This window comes from Etheostoma cragini, chromosome 20 (assembly GCF_013103735.1).
Source record: "Etheostoma cragini isolate CJK2018 chromosome 20, CSU_Ecrag_1.0, whole genome shotgun sequence".
Classification (NCBI taxonomy): domain Eukaryota; kingdom Metazoa; phylum Chordata; class Actinopteri; order Perciformes; family Percidae; genus Etheostoma; species Etheostoma cragini.
Genome location: NC_048426.1, coordinates 20,032,602 through 20,048,022, shown reverse-complemented (window position 1 = coordinate 20,048,022; position 15,421 = coordinate 20,032,602). Strand labels below are relative to the sequence as shown.

General features: G+C 39.7%; 2 protein-coding genes across 3 annotated transcripts; one reads left to right on the top strand and one right to left on the bottom strand.

Annotated features, from left to right (window-relative positions):
• Positions 1-422: 422 nt before the first annotated feature.
• On the bottom strand, positions 423-5,303 carry ppp2r3c (protein phosphatase 2, regulatory subunit B'', gamma). Of its 2 annotated transcripts, XR_004654900.1 has the most exons (14): positions 5,063-5,303; positions 4,828-4,952; positions 4,167-4,271; positions 3,937-4,049; positions 3,573-3,670; positions 3,247-3,317; positions 3,011-3,143; positions 2,717-2,772; positions 2,435-2,510; positions 2,030-2,166; positions 1,520-1,657; positions 1,265-1,324; positions 680-973; positions 423-647 (listed from the first exon to the last, which is right to left on the bottom strand). XR_004654900.1 is itself a non-coding variant. In XM_034859026.1 (13 exons), the coding sequence occupies exons 1-13, from the start codon at positions 5,127-5,129 to the stop codon at positions 779-781; spliced, it is 1,374 nt and encodes a 457-aa protein (XP_034714917.1). In that variant the 5' UTR covers positions 5,130-5,303; the 3' UTR covers positions 507-778. The 2 variants fall into 2 exon arrangements, 1 of the variants encoding a protein (XP_034714917.1); XM_034859026.1 differs by having other exon boundaries at positions 507-973.
• Positions 5,304-5,695: 392 nt separating this feature from the next.
• On the top strand, positions 5,696-15,402 carry prorp (protein only RNase P catalytic subunit). Its single transcript, XM_034858016.1, has 10 exons — positions 5,696-6,556; positions 6,871-7,009; positions 7,357-7,591; positions 7,694-7,989; positions 8,410-8,457; positions 8,553-8,685; positions 12,693-12,803; positions 14,424-14,572; positions 14,865-15,063; positions 15,180-15,402. Exons 1-10 carry the CDS (start codon positions 6,133-6,135, stop codon positions 15,306-15,308), a joined length of 1,863 nt encoding a protein of 620 aa, XP_034713907.1. The 5' UTR covers positions 5,696-6,132; the 3' UTR covers positions 15,309-15,402.
• Positions 15,403-15,421: the final 19 nt, after the last annotated feature.

The following is a 15,421-nucleotide window of genomic DNA, read 5'->3' as shown; positions in this document are numbered from 1 at the left end:
GCCACACCAAGACCCGCCCTTCAATAGCATCTCGATTGGTTGGGGTTAGGCATTGAGAGTGGTTAAGGTTAGGATAGCCGATTGGACAGGGGATAGGACCTGTACATGTAAGCATGGACGCCCGGCCGATAGTAGTGTGTGAATGAACAAATATTAATTAATATTTAATTAAATAAATATTATTAATTAAAAAACAAAATATTGCATAGTTATTGCGTCACTATTAATATATTGCTAACAATATTGAGTCAATATATCTTGCGCCCCTAAATCCCAGCCCACATTTTTTTGCAGTATTTTTAGTACAGCCCCTTAAATGTTAGCTTTATCATGTACAGCATTAAAACAAAATAAGACACGGCAGTTAAAACACGCTGTGAACAAAGCGTTGGTATAATATCACCTTTAAAGTTGATATGGCAAACTTGTAAATGAGCTTTTTTTGTCACGCGTGTTCGATTAAGCGGGTGTCAATAATGAGGTACTTCCATTATACAAAGAAAAGGGAAACATTTATTTCACAGAGGGGTCAATAACAAAAACATGGTCTTTACAGGAGAATAGCAGGCAGGAACATAAAGCACTTTGTCTGGCTTTTCTCTATTCATCTCTATTCATTTCCTCAAGATTTTCACAATGTAGACGTTTAGCTAAAACTGAACCAGAGTCAGCAGTAAAAGTTCAGTGCTTTCAGATTGGGAGTAAAACTATGACCTATTGGTAAGAGTGTTACCAGAGTGTTCTACAGAGTGTTCTACACTTCAACCCCATATCATCCTTAGCTGTCGTCGAGATCGGCTGTATTGCTTCCGTCATTGTCGTTGGCAACCAGCACTTCCCTGTTCTCATAGGTCCAGAAACCGTTGAGATCAATCAGTATGCTGGTGACGGTATCACCCTGGCAACTGTTCACCAAGTCTTGGAGTGTGATCTTATAGGGGTCTTTGGGCTTCACCATGTCAAAGATCTCATCCTGAGGAGAGGCAGTGATCAAAATGTTAATCTCTTTTCTTTTTTACCCAAAAACAAAGACTGTCTCTTTTTGGCATAACAGAGAGTCAACAAGCTGTACAACTTGGTTGACCTTTGGCAACCAAAATAAATGTAAGTCATCCTCATTAGCTATGTCAATACGACACTGGAAGACTATGATTGAATGTATTATTGGTAGTATTAGAGCAAGGTGCTGCACTGTATGTGTGTGTGTGTGTGTGTGTGTGTGTGTGTGTGTGTGTGTGTGTGTGTGTGTGTGTGTACAATATACCTTGACATCCTGGAAGGTAACAGGCTCCTGGCCGTGGAGTTTCATCTGCTCCTGAATGGCCTAAAGAACAAAGCGCACAGCAGTATCATGAAACACGGACACAACACATTGAGTGTGAATGTGTTTGTAGTGTGTGTGTGTGTGTGTGTGTGTGAGTGAGAGAGTGACTTGTATTTCCGATCGTCATTGAAAAGAATACAAGCTTGGTCCTAGACTTAGCAAGGGGGTTAGTCAGGAGCTAGACTAAGAATTTACCCTGAAGAAATAGTTGAGGGAGAAGACGTTGAGGTATCCTTGATTCTCCATGTCCAAAAGTTTAAAAATATACTGTAACGCTGCTGGCTCCTTCCTGTTTTCCAACGCCAATACAAAGTCCAAATAGGTCTTATAGTCCTAAGATAGAAGAAGAGGAACACAACAATTCTTACTGTAAATATCCTATTTAGAACCAGCACGCAGAAGTCTGCAAAACTAACACCTAAAATTATGCACAGAAAGAGATTCCTTAAAAATTAAACTTGTTTTTTTTCACAACAGAACAAAGGAACATCAAAATATATTGACGTTCTGATGAATAAAATGTATAAAAATACTATGCAACGCTAACACATAACATGGTTGAAGGGTTTTCCGTCCGTGTTTATTTTATTTTTTAAATATTCATTTATCGAACATTATAAATGCCGACATACCAATAGTTTAGAAAATTATCGGCCGATAATATTGGCCCGCCGAAATATCGGTCTGGCTTTAATTTGATTGTACCATTTCTCCATCGTAGGTGAGACACTCCTGAAACACTCTGTCCAAGAAGACGGAGGTGAGCGTAGCTGTGCCGTAGCGTGAAAGCTCCTCTTTGCTCAACATGCCGTTGTGGTCCTTATCCAGGTTGAGGTACTGGCCTGTAGCAACATAAAAGATTTGTAAATACTCCAGTAATAACAGAACCACAAGCTCAGCAACAGACAGGCTGCAGTCTGTGATCTTTACTGAGCTGGTTTCTTACATAGGAACTTTATTTGTGTTGATCCTGAATCCCAGATTCACACTTCCAAAGTATTTTAATTTAGCTGGCAGATAAACAATACTACATTATTCAGGGGATCATTTAACATCACGAACACTTGATGTGAGATTGGAAAGTTGATAGTCACCCAGACGTTTTCTCACCGTAGACTCTGAGAGCCGATGGGGCTGAGAACCAGTTGGACTCCTGGCTCTCTTTAGAAAGCTCCTCGTCTCTTAACTAAGGGCACAGAGGAAGAGGAATAAGATTGTGAGAGAGTATAACAAGAAATTACATCAGCTGGTCTTTACTTTTGGGGGTATCCCTTAATAATGTATTTGCCTTGTAATATTGGACCATTTCATAATAATACAGAAAAACTGCAGTAATCCATATAATAATATATAATAAAAGGTTAAGAAATGTAAGTGGTACAAAAATTCTACCTCCAACAAGTCGTCCAGAAAACTGCAGGCCAATATATCCTGGATTTTAATCTTTCCTGAAGAAAAAAAAAAAAGCAGAAACCCAAATCCCTCAGTAAAGAAAAAGCTGTTGACTTTGTAAACCCAAAGTGTTCTCTTTATATATTAGATAATACTCCTCTCATGGACATGTTTCTTCACCTATTACTTCTGTTGTATTGACCATTTAAAACAGTTAATACTCCCCTTTGACATCTAGTATTCAACATTTTACTGTAGTGATACATTTTCACCATGTGTGAGGCTCAGGCTCACCTGTTCGGAGGGGGTCGAGAAAAAAAAAGAACTTGCGAACAGCGGTGCAGACGTAGAAAGAGTAGAAGGACTTCTCCAGTCCATCCAATTGAGGCAGAGTGGGGATCAGCTCCAAGATGTAGTTCTCAAGATCCTAGACAGAATTTCTTTTTTATTTCAGCACTAATGCAAACCACTATTCTCCTACTGGCTAAACAATAGTGTGAAAAATTTTGGTCAGTGATGGAAATACTTACTGACTCTCTGAGGTGACCCTGTCCTGCTACATCATACAAACTCAGACCTATCCTGGTCTGATGCAGCCATACTAGATGCACAGAGGGAATAGAAATGAGCAACATTCAGTGACAAGATTTTTCTTTTACAAGCTAAGATAAATGCAGTTGAGTAAACAAACCAAACCAAATATCAAGGGAAAGATTTTTTATGTAACCTAAGTTGACAGTAAAGATGCCTTTTGTGTGTTGTTCTATCTTCTAAAGATATATTTTACTTGTTTATCTGTTTAGATTTTCGCTCACTGCTGAACATATTCAAAAGACAAGAAAATGAAGGTCCAGACCTTTTCTCATTACGTAGTTAAAGAACTGCATGATGGAGATCCTGCCGTAAGGGTCGCTGTGCAGCAGCTTGGAGTACACTCTGGCTGTGAAGAATTTTCTGTCAGAAGGAGAGAGAGAAGAGAAGAGAAGAGAAGAGAAGAGAAGAGAAGAGAAGAGAAGAGAAGAGAAGAGAAGAGAAGAGAAGAGACATTGTTCCTTGTTATTACCTTATTCTATTTAATCTGAAAGCCAGGTTTTCCCCCTTTTAAATCTGCTATTAACATTGTTTTTATAGCATAAAAACACATAAAACAAGATTGGCCAGGGGGTTTTACTGAAAATGGGCTGTTGCCAGTAAACTAAACTCTATTTTCTGTTACTTACGTGCACTTGGGCCCGGCCTTTTCTCCCACCTGTAAGTAGGCTTCATAGCTAATCATGGCCTCCTCCCCACTCACTGGAGGCACTTGGTGCTTATCAAGCAGAAACCACAGATTCTACGGAAAGGCAAGAAAAAAAGAAAAAAACTTAGATTTACACACAATAAGTATCCTACAGTGGTGTTATCATACCTAACTCCTCATGTTGTGACTGACTAAGCGTGTGTGTTTTACCTGTAGTTCCTCATTATCCAGCAGTTCTCTGCTCTTCCTCTGGAGGAAGACAGCTCTGGATTCCTCTCTCAGTTTCTGAAGTAATACTTCATCCTCTGCTGGTAGCTGCAGAACAACATGGTCATCATTACCACCAAACTATTTTCATTTCTGCCCATCTCCTTCATTAAACAGCAAGCCTGTAAGGTGGCACCTTGTACTTAGCTGGTAACTACACATTAGTAATAACATGATCAACACCATAATCTTCATAAGCACTACCCCCATCAATATTACTCTTGTATCCCATTGTAATGTAAGAGAATTATCACCACTGTTAAAATCCTCACTCTGTCAAACAGCTGAGTTGTTGAACAGGCCATTATCAGACACACACCTTGCAGGAAAATTGTAAATATATAATAATTATATATTAATAAGCTAATTTAGGGTGGCCTGCCATACAGTAACTTGTCCAAACTAATCTTGTAGTGTTATTATTTAGGGGCAGAAATGTAATTGTTTTCTTTAAATAGAAAAGGACATTTGTTTGGCAGATAGCTTCCTTTAATATTAACTTAGAGTTTAGTCATCTGTCTTGTACCATAACACAATCAAAATGACATGAATGACAATACTTTTTTTCGGGTTTACATATGTTGTGTATTTCAATAGCTAATACCCTGTAGTAAAATCGTGGGATGTTCTTGTAGGACTTGTCTTTGTCGCCTCCTCCCTTCCACTCTGTGTAATATTTGGTGAACAGCTCAGTTTCTTCTGCTTTCTTTTCCTCGTCGCTTTTCTCATCTGTACAGCAACAGGGACACGGATCAGCAGAATGTTACTGTTGACTTTGCTATCAATCCAAAGTAGCAAACGTTAGCCAGCATATAACGTTAGTTTACATTTTGTCTCACCTTTTTTGGTGTTTGCTAACCTCCTTTTCAAAATATCCGACCATTGAGGCTGTTGTTCTTTAGCCATACCTGCTGCGAAGTGAATCTTATCTTTCGTCAGTTTAACATTTCTATCCTAAAAGTCAAAAACAGTGTAAAGCAGACTTGTGTACAAAAGTAGCCAAGCTACCTAAATATGGGACACCATCAAGTTGCTGTATGAACAAAAACATGGCTTCCGGTTTGAATGGCAGAATTCAAAGTAAAAGCGTGGTTCAAATACACTGTCAATGCGTGACTAAGGAAAACGCTAACCCAACAAAAAACGAACAATTAAGCAGTGAAGCACATGTATTAGGTAATAACAGTTTGTATCAATTGAAATGAACACATTCATTGCAAAGTTGTCACTGCAATAATGAATTATGGTCTCATAGCAAAACCAACTTTTCTAAGGGAGGAGGCACAAGACAAAGGAAATTAATGTGAATTCATATATTTGCAAAATATTCTTCAAATGTGTTTTCTTTGTTGCGTTTCAAGCATAGGTTATATTAAAATAATCTTTACATTCAGTTGACAGGTTTAAATTGATAAAACCCACGTAGCTTTTTCCGGTCGATCTCTGGTTATCTTTACAAACTTGACGCCGTTTACCCGGAGCAGTCGCGTGTTGATGACGTCAAGGTGTGCGACTTTAGTCATGCCTATCATGTCTACAGTAGTGTTTGTCCATGAAGTTGTGGAGAAAGAAAGAAGCTAGGTATTTCATTTGGATGTTGAGGGGAAGTTGAGTCGCCTTTAAATAGTTATATTCATACCTAGAGCAAACGAGAGAGGGATCGTTATCTTTAAGTAACTGATGGCTTTTGAAAAACAGCAAGGTTAGCTGGCTAGGCTCATCTCCAGGTTATTGATCTATGTAACTAACAGCATGTGATAATCTGTGGTCAATTGGTTTGGGAAATACGTGTTTATACAGTTTGTGTATGCCCTTCAAGTTAAGGATTATAGCTGGTGTATAACTAAAGTGAATGTAAAGCTTAATAATATATAATCTACATTAAGTTCTCACAAACCCAGTGACCAACATGGGCTCCACCTTGATATTAAAAGTCAGAATTTACCTAAAACCGTTAAAGCCTTTCTCTTACCGGGGAAGTTTAGCTTCCTTCACACTCAATCCTTCTGTGTGCAAGTCCCCACAGCTGCCTCTCTCAGCACGCTTTCTGTGCACCAGAGACACTAAGTCCAACCCAGGTGGCAGACAGACAGACAAAAGGAACAGTGGACGGACTGATGGACAGAGTGGAGTCAAAAATAGCACCATCAGATTTAGGGATGAAGAATTATGGGATGGTGCTGTAAAGGGAAAAGATAAGAGCTCTGATCTTTGGCAGAGGCTTTCCTTCCCCAAATCTGTATTTGCCGCTGGGACGGCGAAGAGGACAGCAGAGCTGCTGAAGAGGAAGCAGCATGTTGGGGAGCCGGAAGGGAGGACAACTAGAGGAGCAGGTAGGACTGACTGGAACTGTGTGGCTTAGTAGCCACAGTAGTGTGTTTACAGGTAGCAAAGCCATGTTTCTCTTTTATAGTCAGACTTTTGTTTGTGCAAAATGCATTACAGGAAACAAGTTGTGTACAGGAACAAGCCAGTTCAAATACTTACACATAATTCCAATTTTTTTTCTTGTCGCTAAACAGACACTCAGATGACTAAATGGTTTTACTGATGTTTCCCTTCTGCCTTATAAAGTCTAAATGAATCTATGAAAGTATTTGGTAAAAATACTTTTAGTTTCCTTCACCGAAGCATAAATGTTTCACAGCAAAGGTGCATCCTCCCGACCGGCCGCTCGCTGCTGCGGAGTGGACAAAGCTGAAGGAATCTCTGGGAAATCCGCAACGCTTTGACATCCAGATGATGTGTGCGCTCTTCACCTCCGGGGCACATCTGGATATCGCCAAGTAAAAGCAAATGAGTGTTTGTGTGTCTGGGTTTTGTTGAGGTCCACTTTCCTTACAGCAAATAGGATTTTTTTTTTTTACATTATGTTTGTTTATTTTATGCATCTTGTTTTTGTCCAAGTGGAGAAGAAAACTACCAGTGCTCCCTTTTATTTTAGGTCCTCAGACCTTAACGCAGTGGCCCATGTTCAATTCCAACCCGCGGCCCTTTGCTGCATGTTGTTCCTCCTCTTTATCCTCTTTCCTGTCTACTGCTGTCCTATCAATTAAAGGCAACAAAATTACAAAAGAATATGTATGTGAAGTTTGTGTATGTTACAAACATCTACTGCATCATTCTACCACAGGTCCCTACTGACTTTTGTAGCAATGGAAACAGGAACCCTGTCTTATGAGCTGTTACTACGGTACCTGACGCTGTGTGTGAGCAGCGGCCACGACTCCGAGGTGTTCGATGTCTATGACATTATGCGTGGAAGTTTCCCTTCGCTTGACACAGGAGCGTCCAGCCTCTTTATCAAGTCCTTCTGCCGGACGGCAAGGTGGAGGGAGGCTGTCAGCATCCTGCATGAGGTTAAGAAGGTGAACAGGGATTTGATTGTTGTTACTTAACACTTTTAACACTTTAAATTCATATTGGGGTGGCGGGCTCTAGCTCACCTGATTTTACTGCTATCCTAACAGGTCTTTACCCCATCCCCCCGCAACTATGGCGAGATCATCACAGCAGCGATGTTAAATGGTGACACGACCACTGCTTGGGCTCTTTATGATGAATTAATTGAAAAGGGCCTGAGCCCGCATCAGGAGACCTGGGACGCTCTGTTTAAGGGAAGGGAGAAGACAAATGAGACGGAGGCAGAGAGCATGTCTCAGTCTGAGCACCAGGAGAGGCTGCTGGGGATTCTGCTCTACATGAGGAACAACCAGATCTACCCCCAACACAGCCTGGCCGGCAGCATTAAGACCTGGTTTGAGAGGTATGGGAGAGTGATAAAGACACTGAGGGTTAGGTGGGAGAAGGAGGCTGGATGCATATAAAACAATTTTCTAAATTAAGCAGCATCCTATCTTTAAACTGTGGCTTTAAATATGATATTATTGCAGAATATAAAAACATAACAGATTGACTGACAAGATATTTGATCAGTCAGGGGTTAAAAAGTGCTGCTTTAAAATAGGCCTTATGAATACATTTTAGGTGATTTTACCTTTTTCTCTCCTCCCTTTTATGCAGATTTAAAAAGCAAGGCAAAATTGGAAACCAACAATTATACTTGAATTTTATTATTAATTTTCTTTTGTTAGTGGGAACTTGACATGATCTCATGTATTATTCACCTTAACCCATATCTCATCGCTCTCATGCCTCTATTCTCCATCTCTCTCCTCCTCTTCAGTCTCACAGGACAGACATGGACAGGAAGTTGGACCAGCACCACCCCAAAGTAATTACACCAGTTCCTACCTCAAAAGGAATCTTTACAACTTTGGGTAGAATGGTTATTGATGAATGTGTGTGTATCTGTGTGTGTATGTTTAGGGGTGTGTGTAGGTGTTGTGGGTCTGAGTTAGAGTCCATCCAGCTGACAGTTGAGGAGTACCAACAGCTAAAAGACAGAGTGATGGCTGACATCATTCAGGGACGAGATGTTTTCAACAAGACTACACCGGAGGTACGCACGCACGCATACACACACACACGCACACACACGCACAGAAGAGTTTCCTTGGGTCCGTAAGAACTCTTTTAGGCATCCAGTAGCAAGACAACCATCACATAACAAACACATATACACACATTTATCACACATAAAATAAATAACTAACTAAATAAATCACTCAATATGTTCAGTTTGAAATAGTAAGTAATTCATCCTAAATTAAAAATGCCATGTTCTTTGAAAAATGTGTAAGAAATTGGCCTTTTAAACCAAAAACCTGATATCTATTTTGAGGCTCATCTGTCTGCACATTAGCTTTCCATCTCGTTCTCTTCAACATCTGCTAGAGGGCGTCATTGGTACACATGCAGCACTAGGCTGGTAAGGTTAGTTGGACTCTAGCAACCACTTTCACTATCTAGATGAATGAAAGTAAAACAACTTTGGTAATGTGTTGTTTTGGGAGAAGTTAGGTGTAGCGTCAGGCCCAGTGAGGCTGCTGTCTCTCCATCTGGTTTAAGACTAAATTTCTCTGGACTGTTATGACTTTAATATTTAGTAATTAACTCCAGACACAGAGGACAATACTCCAGGTACTGAGTGACGAATACTAATTGGCAGCAAGCGTCGCTCTCGTGAGACCGTTTGCTCCTTGTATTTTAGTATTTTCCATGTCACTCCTTCCTTTCAGTTTGTCTTTATCCGCCTTTCTCTTCCTTTCATTCCCCTTCTCACTCTCTCTCTTTCTTTCTTGCAAGTGATGCACTTTGTGCATAAGGTTGGCAATGTTTTACATGAAATTGCATGAATTGAAGTGGCAAGGACCATTGTTCCATCCCTTTTCGGAAACAAACGCGGTGATTTTTTTATCAATAAGCGTATTAGTCATTTAAGTGTTTCCAAAACGAATAGGACTCACACCACCTGTGTAACAGCCTCGGTTAGACACGATTAGAATCTTGATACTTTAAAAAAGGGCAGCACACACATGCATGCACAATGTGCACTGTATGTGTGGAGAGAGAGCCATGACACAAGCTTTTCATCACTTTGGAATGTTTTTTTTGTTTTATAATGACAGTAAACTTAAAAACAATGTTGTTCACTTAAAATAGTTAAAAAAAGAAACTTGGCAGTATTAGTAACACGTAGTTATTAATATGTAAAAATTCATTTATGAACAGAGCGAAAGTTTGCATATTTTCCTTTGTGTTTTTCGGTAGTCAGGGGGAGTGTTTGTGCAACAGTTAGTTAAATTGAGGGGATTTCCAGCATGTGGAGCACAATGTGAATCTGGACCACAACTACCTCCCGCATAGGAGACAGGTGCATAGAAGACAGGCGAAGGAAGACAGACAGACAGACAGACAGACATGCTCGACTTTATTTCCAAACTTAAAGGAAATTCATTGTAAGGACAAACAGGGTGCTTCAGACTACAGTGAAGCAACAGATGCAGGAAGGGACAGAAACAGATTTGCATCAATGCAAAGAGGAAGAGGAGCTGTGTTTGTCTGTCTGTGCTGATTACAAGGTCGTCACAGCAAGCAGGAAAGCACAATATAATTTAAGTACAGGTATAGATAGATAGATAGATATAAATGGCGAGACACTGAGCTCAAGTCATCAATTTGTGGGTGCCAAGAAAAATAAAAATCCCTGTACAATTAAATTAAAAATAACACAACAACCATTATTTACCACCTTTGTGAAACCTACTATGCTTAACTCCTCTCTGACACACAGTTTCAACAAAAATGTACAGTTTCCAGTGGTGAATTATTGCATTGCGTTGTATTAAAGCACATTTCTAATTGTTTTGGTCACCCCTCTTTCTGTATCAAAAATAGAAAGTTTGAAGTTCCCCAAAGGTTGTATTTTTGATGAACTGTTCTGCTTTCTTGCAGTACATTGTACCTCTGTATAATTGCCTTTTGTGTTTTTGTGTCCACGCTGTTGGAGATAAATAACCTGCCAGCATTCAATGTGTGTTTCTACCAACAGCGGCTTCATGTGTTGCACAGTTACAAGCCTCAGATACCAAAACAAGAAAAGAAGTTTTGTCGTTTTTCATTGTTTTATCATAAAATACACAATACAGTTTTCTGCCGTTTTATTGTAACCAATTTCAGTTCACTAAAATGCAGATATTGTACTTTAATACTAAAAATAATAAGTAACTTTAAAATTCTTACATAACATTTAAGCCTCTATATTGATGTCTGGTATTACTGCTTCTGCTACTATTGTGCTGTAGGGTATGTATACAGAACACTTCACACACACATCTACTGTGTGTGTGTGTGTGTGTGTGTGTGTGTGTGTGTGTCTGTGTGTGTGTGTCTCTCTCTCTCTCTCTCGCTCTCTCTCTCACTGGAAAGTCCCTGGATAATTATACCGGACTTTCTCTAAATCTCACACTTCCTCCTTCTCCTGCTCTTATTCTTTTGTTCTTGTTTTGTCATTCAGCACCCTTTCTCTACCATAATCAAGCACTCAGTCCAGCACATCATCCCTCAGTTTTTTTCTTTAATTCCTTTGCCTCCCACCCAAAACACACATGTCCCCCTTCTCAACCAATGCCAGCCTCCACTGCACATTGTTGCAGAATTAATTGTCCAATACTGTGCGTGTGAGTGAAATCAATCAAATAGATACTAGAGCATCAACAGGCGTTTTATCTAGAGCACAGTTCACCAGAGGAGGAATTTTACAGCCATTTTTACAGTCACAATTTGATTGTGCGTCCGTGATGGGATGCACGCAGTCAAGTTTCAAGTCCAGGGGAATTCACTGCAACCTATTTCCATACTGCTGCTATCTAAAAGTGAAAGTTCTAACAATGTTCTCGTGCTGAAGGCCTATTCTGTGCTACAGCACTACTTTCCTGTTATGATACAAAGCTAAAGCTAACTAAAGATAAAGCCTAACTTCTGTGTTCATATTACACAGATGACACAAAATATTCAACAAATTGTAACTTTATTAGCTGCATTTTCAAGTGCTGCTATACATCTTTCAACATCAGACTGTTTACTTACATACTATAGGTTAGACCCTTTGGAGGGAGTAGGTATATAACGTGTGACCAAATATAATACAAACAATACAGCTAACCGTGCCCTGACAGTAGCCCCCTTCACATTTTGTCATATTAGTGAGTCTACAATAAAATAAGTTTGTCCAACAGAGAAAAAAAATGTCCCAGGTCTTCAATGTGTATATTTTATAAACAATAAACTTTAACATAAAACCGAGTGCTCTATTGTCAATGGAGTTGCCAGCTGACCCTCTGCCTTCTCTGTGCTTACTGTCAGGCCTGGGATTAGTCAGTGAGAAACCAGCCAACCATCAACCAACCCACTCACAGGTGGGGTTTAGATATGCTCCACACACCACAAGAAGGAACAACCTTTGAGAGAGACCCGTGGACATTTGTTTGTAGTTTTTCAGTACTGTACATAATACATCCGACATCCAGTTAATTAGACAGCCAATTTGTGCATTTACTGAAAATGAGTAATTCAGCCACTGTACCCACTTGTACTGTTATAGACTGGACTTTAGTGATTTTCTTTGTTCGAAAGGTCAGCATTAGGGCTTCAAACTTTTTATTTGGCCAACACTTTAGATGAATGATGAAATTTGTTCAAGACTTTGTGTTAAGTGACAATTACTACATGTTACCAAGTTAACATGCTTAGCTTAGCTAGTAAGTTTAGATTGTTAGTACAGATAGGGAAAACTTTAGGTACACTGCAACTTGTGCATCACATAGTCTTCACTTAATTTGTCTGTTCTCTGCCTTATTTGCATTTTCATAAGTTGCTTCTTTTAACCCTGAGCCTCTATGGTTCAATGGCAAAAAGCAGGAATGTCATGGAGTGTAAACTCAAGTGTTTTTGTACAATACAGTACAATGTTCAGGTATAACTTGCATATTTTTATCAATTTTTATTAACTGGCCAATGTTTTCTCACCATATCTATCTATCTCTCTATCTATCTATGTCTGTTCAGGAGTTGGAGAGGTTCAAGGCGTTTGTGAAGAGGAAGCCGGCTTTTGATGTGGTTGTAGATGGACTGAATGTAGCAAATACCAACAAGGACAAAAGCAGGCAGTCAGAGACGGTGAGAAAACACAAATGCAGAACAAAGAGATGAAAAGAGTAAAGCTTAATATTTTCTACCAGTCTAACTGCACTTATTCAGGATCCTCTCTGCATATGGCATGCTCATAGACCGTTTTACAGTCTACCGCTGCTTGAGATTTTAGTGGTTTCTTCCTACATACACAATGTGTCTGTCCGACCCATGGGCTTTTCTGCCAGTTGCACTATGACTAACCCTGCAGTTTGTGTTAGTAGATGTGTGTAGGAGATGCCTTTTATAACTCGCTACTACCTGGTTTTAACAACACCTAGTCTATTTGTCTGCCTACCTACATGTCTGTCTATCAGTAAAGGGCGTATGTGTTAACTAAGTGTACTTCTGTCTCTGCATTGACGTATGTCACATCTTTCTCAGGTGTTATCTGACTAAAAGACATAGCCAAATACAAACAGTCAAACCTATTTCCCTATATAGTCATCCAGGTCATGGGAAAGCTCAATACATTACTAAAACGAATAGTCATAGACATTAACATAAGGACCACTGACACAAATGTTTGTTCAAATGCCTGTATGAATGAAATTGGCAACGACACAGCTATATACATATGAAATATAAAAATACTTGCTGAATTTGTAGTCAACAGAAGCACTATTAACACAGTGAAAGCAGTGTTGATAGCTCTCCTTGAGCTAAATGCTAATTTCAGCATACTGTGTTGATGTTTAGCAGGTATTTGTCAGTACACAGTAAAATATAATAATATTTACCACATTTTACCATGTTCGTTTAGCATGTTAACATTTGCCATTTAGCACTTAATACGAAGTACAGCTGAGGCTGATGGGAAGGTCATTAGTTTGGCAGGTATTTCAGAAACAAATAAAGTATTGGACAAATTATTTTTTTTAATCTGATGATTCTGGAACAGAATGGTAGACTGACTAACTGATCAACATTGCCTTGTATAGAGCCATGCCACAAGCATGGCTAAGAATTGTATATATACTGTATATCAACCTTTTCAGGGTCAGACGACAGATATATACAACATCTAAAGGCTTCTCCAGGGCCCACATACTCATTACAGCCATTCCAAACAGCTTTGCAATCAATTCCCCAGATTTCATAGTACAGTGCGTTTCTGTTTAATTTCTGTTATGTTTAAGAGTGGGAGTTTTTGCTGTAGCAATAAGTAGATTTATCCAGAAACAACTAACCATGAACAGTTACAGAACTGTGTGTACGACTCTCCGATTTGAAAATCTGACTTCACGAGGTGTTCCAGGTTAAATTTCCAACTTTCCAGTTCAAAGGGAACGCGCAATTAAATGCTCTGTTTCATCGCCTGGGTCCCCCATCCCGAAAAGCCCAGTTTGCTTTGATTGGCTCGCGAGAAAAAATGTCACTCCTTTGCAAAGGTAGCTGGAGGGCAGTATATTCCAGCAGCTCACAAAAATTGACTGGGTTGACTTATTTTCTTGTTTGTGGGTTGGTAGGCACTCCAGATATTGATATGTACGTGCATATGTTCACTGAAAATTTAAGTTTTTAATGACATGTCTTTTTAATATTCCCATTCTTTTTTTAAATATTAATATAAATACATGTAATGAGGTATGTAAATATGTGTTTCAGTTGTTGGCGGTGGTGTCAGAGCTGGAGGGTCAGGGCCTGACTGTTCTGGTGTTGGGGAGGAAACACATGCTGCGGCCCTCCAGATCCTGGGAGAGACACAACATGAACCTCATCCAGCAGAAAGCTCATTGCTTCTTCACTGAAAACATGTGAGCACCTGATAGCAAAAAAGACTAGCACAAAATACACTCAATAGAAAAACATAGAAAACAAATTTACACAGCAGTGGCAACACAGACTATTTAGTTTTAATGAGCAGCGTGCAACATGAGGGATGCTGATTTAATAGAATAAAAACCACAACAGGGATTATGAATTCATATATCATTCAGCACATTGTTATTTGGCTATGCATCTGTGTATTTACAACCTTTTTGTTCATTTTTTACAATTTATTTGTAATGAGTATACCTCACACCTTTTGGTCTATGTGTCTATCAGTTCGGAGGATGACCCCTTCTTGCTGTATGCCACTTTGCATTCTGGGAACCACTGTCGGTTTGTGAGTAGGGACCTGATGAGGGACCACAAGGCCTGCCTGCCAGACGGAGCCAGCAGGCGGCTCTTCTTCAAATGGCAGAGAGGCCACCAGCTGGTAGTAAATGGATCCGTCGCAGCAGGCAGGAAAGTCCGATTTCAGGTGAGGAAGAGGAGGAGCAGGAGGAAGAGGGAAGGGTATGAAAGGAGAGAGTTGAAAATGGGGCATGAATGAAAGAAGAATACCGATTAACTGTGTGCATGATTGTGTTTGTTTAGAGTATTCCCAGCTACGACACCATTGTCCAGACTTCAGCGGACTCATGGCATGTTCCCTTTGACGACACAGAGGACAGGAGCACCTATGAAGTACCACAGCGATGGCTCTGTCTCACCACAAAGCACTGAACACACTCACACTGATCATAACTCATGCTTTGTTTTTAACTGTAGACTTGTAAATAAATCATTTTGCCGCAAATAACCAAGTGGCCAGATCTCTTTAACTTTGAGCCATAGCA